The sequence below is a fragment of the Penaeus japonicus genome, unplaced genomic scaffold (genome assembly GCF_977035675.1).
Source record: "Penaeus japonicus unplaced genomic scaffold, GWHDUDI00000001_assembly GWHDUDI00000022, whole genome shotgun sequence".
In the NCBI taxonomy this organism is placed as follows: domain Eukaryota; kingdom Metazoa; phylum Arthropoda; class Malacostraca; order Decapoda; family Penaeidae; genus Penaeus; species Penaeus japonicus.
The window spans coordinates 5,418,519-5,428,518 of NW_028234424.1; the positions used below are offsets into that span (position 1 = coordinate 5,418,519).

General features: G+C 35.8%; 2 protein-coding genes across 8 annotated transcripts in view; one reads left to right on the top strand and one right to left on the bottom strand.

Annotated features, from left to right (window-relative positions):
* The window catches only part of Nulp1 (Nuclear localized protein 1), a 14,969-nt gene extending 12,255 nt beyond the window's left edge, over positions 1–2,714 (top strand). For all 6 annotated transcript variants that reach the window (XM_043005942.2, XM_043005946.2, XM_043005943.2 and 3 more), the window contains exons 12-14: positions 1–141; positions 1,260–1,435; positions 1,591–2,714. The exon at positions 1–141 is cut by the window's left edge and continues 17 nt beyond it. In XM_043005942.2, the coding sequence (XP_042861876.2) occupies positions 1–141; positions 1,260–1,435; positions 1,591–1,798 (525 nt within the window). In that variant the 3' untranslated portion in view covers positions 1,799–2,714. The remainder of the gene's footprint in view (positions 142–1,259; positions 1,436–1,590) is intronic.
* A 2,584-nt stretch (positions 2,715–5,298) lies between these two features.
* LOC122247024 (uncharacterized) lies at positions 5,299–9,667 on the bottom strand. Of its 2 annotated transcripts, none has more exons than XM_043005958.2 (6): positions 9,524–9,667; positions 7,726–8,249; positions 7,489–7,565; positions 7,020–7,154; positions 6,495–6,649; positions 5,299–6,351 (listed from the first exon to the last, which is right to left on the bottom strand). In XM_043005958.2, the coding sequence occupies exons 2-6, from the start codon at positions 8,237–8,239 to the stop codon at positions 6,264–6,266; spliced, it is 969 nt and encodes a 322-aa protein (XP_042861892.2). In that variant the 5' UTR covers positions 8,240–8,249; positions 9,524–9,667; the 3' UTR covers positions 5,299–6,263. The 2 variants fall into 2 exon arrangements, with proteins under 2 accessions (XP_042861892.2, XP_042861893.2); XM_043005959.2 differs by having other exon boundaries at positions 5,307–6,297.
* Between the last annotated feature and the right edge of the window lie 333 nt (positions 9,668–10,000).

Genomic DNA, 10,000 nt, shown 5'->3' on the forward strand with positions numbered 1-10,000 from the left:
GTGGAACGTGTGGACAAGGAGGACCAGTTGGTCAAGGAGGGACAAGAGATGCGTAAAGTTAGATATCAGGGAACACCCATGGCCATCTATAGACACATTATTTTAGCTGAGATCAAGGATGCGACTGCCTCCCTGCCACCAGTAAGTTGCTGTTGAAAATTTTATATGCTGATGCAGGTAAAAGGGTAACTGAGTATCATAGAAAGAAATACGATCTAAAGACAGGTGCAATAGGGCACATTATTTCATGTTGGAGCTTGATTTTAAAGTTCAGTCTGGCTTTGTTACTTGTAATTGCATATGAGGCTTGTCCCAAAAGGAGATAGGACCTCTTTAATACAAAAAAAAGAAAGAAAGAAAGAAGGAAAAATCTAGTACAAAGTAGGTTGTGCTCTTCAGATCATAATTTTTAACCATTTAACTCATTCACGCTGGGGCGAATCCGGCTCTGAATGGTGAGAATGCCGGGATTTTCAAACACATAAGCCTCACATGTCGGGATTCTCGGGCACACTAGCCTGGGTTGCCCGCTCACTCACCCCGAGCGCTGGCCTTGACCAAATATCTAGTCAACAGTGTCTGACGCAAAAACCACGAAATGTGTCAGCACGTCATCTGGCGCGAATGGTTTAAGTTAGAATAATCTCATTTTAGTGGAAAGATGATGTTCATGTATGTTCTACTTTATTTTTTAGTTTTTTTTTTTATATTAATTAATTTAGATGTAATATTTCATGAGCATAATATTTACAAATAGTAGAACAGAAAAGTAGAACAGACACTTCCTGACTGCTGTCTTCCTAAGTAAGGATTGAAATAAAAATTAAGAAAAAAGAATAAAAAAGAAAATAGGGAGTACTTCTTATGGGGAAAGATTTATGGCTAATTGTAAAAAATGGATATGATTTATATTTTTGTGATTTTTTATTTCTGGCTTCATAGAAATATGATTTTCTTCCAAGATTATGTAAAAAGTTGCTGATATATTTTGATGAAAAAATTTATACAAGTTGCTTATGTGACACGAACCCATTGTGAATCTTTATCCCTACACCTCAGCAAGGGAGGAATTTCTCTCTCTCTTTGTCTTTTGTCTTTCTCAGCACCATTTTTTGTTAATTCATGCACACTTAGTATGGCCAGATTTCTGAATTTCTTAACAATTGAGGCTAATTGCAAGATAGGGAATATTGGGCTTTGGCAGAGATTTGTGATGTTTTAGTGCAATTTGCCTATATATTTTATTATGCTCTTTTCAGGCTCTAGCAAACACTCCAGTTATGAGTTTCGACCCCTTGCCGCCTCCTGACTCCGTCTGTGGCTATAGTCGGCCCATAATGTCAGGTCAACAGAATGCAGCCTCTTCCAACATTTTGGCTTCTTTCTTCCGATCTCTCTTGCCCAACTACAACCCTAATGCACCAGATGTGGCAGAGTAAGTGAGAGTGAGAATATTTTTTTATTTTCTCACTTTGAACTGATTTTTTTTTTTGTTTTTCTCTCTTTTTTTTGATTGATTGTCTGATTACCATATTTTTTTATGATATGTATTGCCAAGAACATCATACAAATGTATAACAAATTTCTCAGGAATGCGGAAGGAGCAGCTGGACTGGACGAGGCTGTAGGAGGAGCAGACGGCGAGGATGGGGAGAACCGAGGAATGGGGGGCGACCTGCGAGCATCAGTGAACACCCTGCTCTTTGCAATGAGGGATCTGCTGTCCAACATGCACCTGCCCGAACCCCAGGTCAATGATGCAGACCAGTCGGAAGACGAGAATCACGAGTGGGATTAATGCCCACGATAATGGCTGAGTGTGTGCAATGGAAGGGAGTGATTGGGGGTGAGGGATGTTTTTGTTGTAGGATGTCTCAATATGTAAGTTAACTCTTTCCTCTTTTTCTTTTTTTCTTTTTTTTCTTTTTTTTTGGGGGGGGGTAATTTTTTTTTGAAGGAGAGGATTGTTTATTTACAAGGAATTTTCTTCTTTTCTGAATGAAAAAGATTATTTATATTATATGCAGTATGTGATTTTTTTTTTTTTTTTGGTGAGATTGCACTTTTAGTTGTTTAATTAGATTATGACCAAAACTTAATGCAAATTGTATGCCATGACAAGCTTTTTTTTTTGCAAATCTTTAACCTGAGTACTAAACAACCTCAAAATTAGTATATACTTTTGAGTTACTCTTATATATCAGACTAATGCATATAGTGCTGAACTGGAAGAAGACATAAGTCATTTTAGGTGGGTCCTGGTATATTCAGTGTCTAAGGCAGTACATCTTAGAAGGAATGTTTGGTGTCTCGTATCATAATACGTGTATGAAATATTGTAGGTAGAGTGCACTGTCCATCTCATATATAGGCCTTGCTTGAACATACATGTTGTTTATACGTAGACTTATATAAAATACGTAGTTCAAGCTACCTACCCATTCTCTTTTAAGTTGTTATTCATGCATTTAGATAGTGTAATTTAACATTCTTAACATTTATTGTTTGCTCATTAAAGTCAGCCATGTTTAGGGATGGACAACAGAAACTACAATAGCAAATGGTATTGAGAGGAACAAACCCCCAACATGTGTGTTACAACTTTCCTGCCTTATGCCAGCTCTCAGAACTGCATAGCTAAATCAGATGCATGGCAAAATTTTTATGTTAGTGTATGCTTTAAAGAAATCTGTAATGAAAACAAAAAAACAAAATAAGATTGTGTTCATTTAATCCTACCCAATTGGAATGAATTATTTTTACAAAGGTTGATAAGAGAAGTTCCAATTATTTCTTGATCAGAATGGTAATATAATCTATCCATTCTTTCATTCATTTAATCTTAAGATCATGATTTTTTGAACATGTTCAGCAAGTCGGCAATATAAAAGGCAACTTAAAGAAAGCCTCCCATTGGAGTTCTTGATTCAACCAAAAATGCCCATTGTATAGTTGTCTGATGTATTCTTGAAATGGCACATGATGTGTTGTACTGGTTTGAGCTGGCACTCTTATATGATACAAATACTAATTATATGTACAAAGCATCATAGTTAGAAGTAATTAGAAGACTTTTGACTCTTTGCATAATAGAATAGCATTTTCTTGCTTTTATAACTATGCAGTCTATGCTTTTAGAGATATACTATAGATGCTGACTGACTTTTTTTTTGTTTTTGTTTTACATCATTGCCTGCCATATGAAATTAGAATTACCACTTCTGTGCATGATTTTACTTATGCATTTTAGGATACATATTTTGAAATAAGAGATGCCTTACTATCTTTAATTTATAACCAAGGTTAAAGTCGTGGTCAAGTTGGCACCCAATATTTTCTGCCATTGCGAAAACTCTATTGGAGGTTACTGCAACTAAAACTGCAATTTCTGCTTTCCTATGATTCATGGCTCACCAGAATGTTGAAACCAAGGTTGACTGAAAATCCTGCAACAGATCAGAGAGAAAAAAAAACACACAAACATACTGAATATATGATGCATTATTTAGAAATAAATAAAATGTATTGTAGTCATTACTAAATATATATTGATTTTTTTATATCTCGCCACTACAATGACAAATGATTTTGGTTTGATGTCCATGTATAGAGCAAACAAAACCATTCCAAAGAGGGCATTTGTTTTCATAAATGCTATTCTCTTCTGGAGAAAATAGTCAGATCACATACTCATATAGTAATAATTACCTCATTATTATGTTATTAGTTGTGACCTTAAGGGGAGCACATGAGTGTGATTTTTAATGAATATTTTTGACAAAAAGACAAAAATTGTTTCTTTTTCTCATGGCATAGACTAACATGAGAGAAACTTATTTCAGTGAAATTTAAATGTCCACATGATATAAATTCCCTTGCGAGGTGCCATCATCACTGGGCGGATATGGAAAAAAAATGTTTTGACTGAAGTTTCCTCAAGGAGTTTTTCTGGTTAAAAACACTACTTTATCTACACTTCTAATGCAATAAAAAAGCTATCTTTTAGCTGGATGATTATTATTATTTTCTTTTTATAATGGAATTAAGAGCTGAAACTCGAAAGTGTAATTTTTTTTTTCTCAGAAACAAAGCTAGAAAAAACAAATTTCTCTTGCCATATTTTAGACATGTGAGAGGTATCTATAGATTTTTTTTTCAAAGCAACTGCTTGAAAATTATAGGATGCATTCAATTCCAAACATTTTAAAATATTTCGAAGTAAGTTACACATAAAAGAGTTATGAACCAAACTTCATGAAATTTACATATCATTAGTGAACGCACACAAACAACATATCAAAATTGCAAGGCTATAGCTATGCAGATAAAAAATGCCCATATGCTCCCATTAGCATTACTTTCCATAACATTCTGGTTGGAGCTCTGAAGAACCAATGGCTCCAAGTGTGACCAGAAAGTATTGTGACAATGTAGTGGTTAAGATGACTATATTGTCATAATTTATTGCAATTGCATATATTGGCTGCCAATGTGACTGCGGCTTTAATGGAACCACATGGAATGGAATTATCTCTTGCCATCTCTCTTGATTCTAAATACTTGACCTTCAAAATGACAGTCCCAAGATGTTCATACTATTCCCTATATCCTAAAACACCACTGAGTGTTAAAAAGAAGAGAAAAACATATATTTGTCTGAATAATACGTCAGAACCACTTCAGTGGTACTTCTGACCACCATTTTCTTGGGTGCGTTATATTCTAAATTAAAAACTTATGATGGATGCAGTTGGTTTGCAAACAGAGGACTCCCTATAGCCAATTGTCCTTTCCCTTAAGGTGCTCAAGCAATCTGCTCATGACCAAACGAGTCTCTGAAATCTGTGTAAGGCATTCTTGAAGAACTGATGTTGGCAGTTGGGTGCAAGGTGCTAGATTTGTTGCTGTGTGCTGGTGATCGGGCTGGCTTCAGACGCATGATAGCCAACCTCAGGGCCTGAATTGGCACTCGAAGAAGAAGATTCCTATTTCTAATAGTGCTCTTGTGTATGAATAACTTTGCCATTATGTTTGCCAGATTAGATTGCGTTAACTAAAATGATATTTGCTTTTCATGTAGCTAGTACTGTATATTTCTAGTAATATTATGCAGTACACATTTTATACTGTAGTGTTAAAAGATATATTAACTGAATTATTTCTAATATATATATATATATATATATATATATATATATATATATATATATATATATATATATATATATATAAATCAAAGACCTAAATTCTTTCATAAACCCCCATTTAACTTGCAATGACTATCCCCAAATAAAATTATACTTGATCACTGATACTTGTAGTATGCCATGCCTAAGTGAACACTTGCATGTTGAAAATATAATTTGATCCCCATGAGAGCTAACAGATAACAAAGAGACCAATGTTAGGAAAGAAGTTCATTTCCTGTGTTCATTTCTTAAAGTTTATATTTTACGGGAAAGACAGGTTATCCCAGTGATATCATATATGCCTTCAATGCCATAAAAGGAAACAAATATTTTATCCTTAGTTACAGACAGGGTTAGGGAATATTTTCCATCTATCTTCTCTTTGTAATGCAGAGCAACATCAGTATTGATAATCTGTATGCATTACTGTTTTGTATTCACATGATTGTGAAACAGATTTTTAACACAACTCGGGTCATTGTATGCAAATGAAATGTTATTTTTTATTAAAAACCTTTAATACCTTTCATATAATTCGTTTCCTGAAAAAATGAACAGGGGATATATAAAAATACAAAATATAAAACACCTTTGCACATCTTAGAAAACGTCTTGCAAGGTGAAAAAAAAAAAAAATACAAAAAGAAAAACGAAAAACGCCATTGTATGCAAATGAAATGTTATTTTTTTATTTTATTATAGACCTTTAATACCTTTCATATAATTCGTTTCCTGAAAAAAATGAACAGGGGATATATAAAAATACAAAATATAAAACACGTTTGCACATCTTAGAAAACATCTTGCAAGGTGCAAAGAATAAAAAAAAAAAGAAAAACGAAAAACGCCATTGTATGCAAATTAAATATTATTATTTTTTTTTTATTAAAGACCTTTAATACTTTTCATATAATTCGTTTCCTGAAAAATGAACAGGGGATATATAAAAATACAAAATATAAAACACCTTAGAAAACATCTTTCAAGGTGCAAAAAATAAAAAATTAAATAAAAAAAGAAAAACGAAAAACATGTCCGTGACCCTCGTCCGTAGCCTTCTCGAATCCCCTGGCTTCAAATGTTCGATTTCAGCAACAATTCCGCATTCCTGAGAGACAAAGAGACCGTCAAGACACGCCCAACCACTTCAGTAGGTCCAGCTCTATTCAGAAAATATATAACTTTTTGATGTTCATGCTAATTATAAATCATGTTTAATCAATCAAATTCTAAGAATGAGGGAGAACTTAAAGTTCGTTTTTTTTCAAACACCAATGCCATTCAATTATTCGAATATTTTCCTACCTTGGGATGGAACGAATGGTTCTGTAAAAGACCTTTCCTCGAATCATGCAGATCCGAAGGTTGGCCAGGGCGTCATCGCTAGTTTTCCGGACGAGGTACATCCAGTTCCTGACATTCCTATCGGCGTGCATGTCCTGCTCTTGGACCGAGCCGGCCTGTATAGGGCGAAGGGAAGAAATAATAACATAATAAGGAGAGGCAAGTCCTACCACTGATTATCCCAAAGTATATTCTTAAACTCAAGCCTGATGCCATGTCCACACACGATCGAGCATGTCCGATAGCCAGGAGTAATTCTGTTGATATATAATCGAGTAGATGAATGACTAATGCTAATAATAGGTGTCTGAGTGCGGCATTGCACTGGCATTTCCCTGGTTGCACATTGAATTTGCCAGGTGACGGGCTTTTGCCACTCCTGACAGGGTTTGCTTAATCGTGTGACGCAGACTGAGAGAGGAACACGGGTGCACCTTTCTCTTAACTAATACATCCATGATCTATAAACTTTCGCGATGAAGATACCTTGATGGAAGATCCTATGTATGGTCCAAAGGTCACGTCTGGGCGGAGGCCTTCCTTCGCCAGCACCCTCCGGCACGTGTTGGAGGATGAGAGGTATAGCGACGTCGGGAGGGTTTTCTCGGCGTGATATGGGCACTGAGGGCAGTAATGGGATGGGAATTAACGTGGCTTTATTCTTTTTCTTCAAAATTCTTTACAGATATGATTTAATTACCAGATTGTTAACCAGAATTATAGTAATAATAGTAATAATAATAATCTTAGTAATAATGATAATAATCATAATAATAATAATCTTAATAACAATGATGATAATGATAATTATAATGATGGTAGTAATGATAATAATAATTATGATAATAAAAACAACAATAATAATAATAATGATGATGATAATGACAATAACGATAAAGACAAATAAAACAATAACAATAAAAAGTATGATAACAATAAAAAAATGTTCGCTTACGATGCTATCTTTGATAAACGTCAGCCTCGTACCACACGCAGCACCCGGGGCGTTTGTCTGCGATGAAACCGACGGATCTGTGGGAGTCACGAATTCTATTCGGTTATTTATGATGAAATAAAATCTTCATCCCTCATATTCATTATTGGTATCAATCGCTTTCAGTAAGATGTAGCGAATAAAAGTTATTTTACGTGCTGAATAACAACACAAAGAAAAAATCCTGGAAGTCTTTACCTTCTGATTCCAGCTTAGTAGACCCCGACTCCTGCATGTCCAGAGGGAGGTCAAAGGACGTCTTCTCATCCGACACGTTTCCTTCCGGGTCCTGCTCCGATTCCTCGACAGAGGCTTTCGGATATTCCTCCTTTTCTCTCTCGACCTTGATCATGTTCCAGACCACTGCTTGGAACTTGACTTTCTTGACAACCTCCTCCTCCTCCTCCTCCTCCTCCTCCTCCTCCTCCTCCTCCTCCAAATCCACCCCTTTCCTTCCCGCCTCTCTCCGCCTCACGCCCTCCACCTTGACCTCTTCTCTCCGCTCCCCGAAGTATTGGTATGCAGAGCATTTAGTGTACCTCTGGACGCATATATTGCATACGTAAGGGAGGGAAACGATGGGCGTTCGCGAAGAGCTCTCGCCCAAGCCTGTCTTTGGGTTTGCACTTGGGCTGATGGTGGAAAGCCCCATCGCCGCGGGCATGGACTTCGGCTTTCCGTGGGAGCATTCGACGCATCTCGAGAAAGACATTTTTGTAATTCTGAGAAAAAAAAGAGAAAGAAAACAGCGATTGCCATACCCCGCAAAGAAATGTGTATTTATTTTTTTTCTCTCTTTACTGGAGAAAAAAACTATAGAGAGACTTGTATAGTGCAGGAGTAACGTTCTCAGCTGGCAAATCCCGCACCCTGGCCATTTCCTTAAACACTGGGGATAATTCCGAATCACAATACAGAGGCAGTCCTAATTTTACCGAAATTATAGGAGCTCTCTAAATTGTTATCATCATTATCGTTATCATCGTTATTATTAATTTATGATTTATTACAAGGCACTCCCCTGACACTTTTCATATGTACGGCTTTATCAAGATATTCCATTGGTTAAACTATGAAAACAATTGTGACAAAGACTTGAAAATGTGAGGAACATTGAAATGAGCGTCAATCGATCTTTTGCCAACCAACCAACAGTGATTGCGCGTGACATATTGACGTTCTCCCCTATTAGTAGGATCTCAGGAGGCTGAATGTACCAAGAACTTACAAATACATATATTATTGGCATTACATTGGATCTACTGTAGTGCAAGTTATAAAACACTATATCATTCAAAACATAATAATCAGTTCAAGGCGCGCGCGCGCACACACACACACACACGCACGCACGCACACACACGCACGCACGCACACACACACACACACACACACACACACACACACACACACACACACGCACGCACGCACACACACACACACACACACACACGCACGCACACACACACACACACACACACACACACACACACACACACACACTCTCTCTCTCTCTCTCACTGTGACACACTTTCCTTCGGTAAACAAATCTACTATATGAGTTACAATAGGTTATATTTTTAAAATCAATACGTGCAAAATATGTTTTGAAGTATTAAAAAAAAATATATTATAACAAATGAAATGTGGAAATTGAAAAAATGATAAGATTACGCCGCCAATAACCAGCTGTTGACGCGGCAGATAATTTTCAATAAACAGTCTCACAAACACTCACTCATTCTTATACTTAACGATATCTAATTCCCCCGAATTAACGAATAGTGCCGCGGTACTAAATACTAACCCTGCTAACAAATCTGAAGCTGCAGCTGATTATGAAATATATAAACGTTTCTCTTTACTCGAGCCCTTTGGCATGGCGAAGATTCACGTGTTAATTCAAAGGAAATATTGATCGAAATGTATTATAAATGCTGTTGCTATTATAACTCATTGGTCTTTAAAACTCTATGTGTTGTTTGTTTCTACTTACGTCCTTTTTGTCCCTCTAAATCGGCTGGAAAATGGGAAATAAGAAGAGATGTTTCGAAGAACAAACAGAGTCGTTTTCTTAATTCTTATGACCAACACTTTTTTTATTTTTTATTTTTATTTTATTTTTTTAAACTCATTAGCAGCGTCGAACTCTTTTCTTTCTAGTATATGACAATAATGTATTTTCCCTCTCGTAGATGCATTTTTAAAAATTAAAATCTATTGAATGTTAAAGATATTTTGTCTTTCTCAATATTTTTTCAATACTTTATTTTTTTTAGGGAAATTCGAATGTTTTCTCCGTTCGATTTTACTATATTGTCTTGATAAAGTGTTTCACTTTTAGATATTCAAATATCCCTGGTGATTTTATATTTTTTGCGCTCTTTATAATAATATAAATAATAGACTTACTTCGATTATAGAAAAAAACAGCAACTAAGAACGGTCTGACACGTGCAAAAATGTAGGCCTA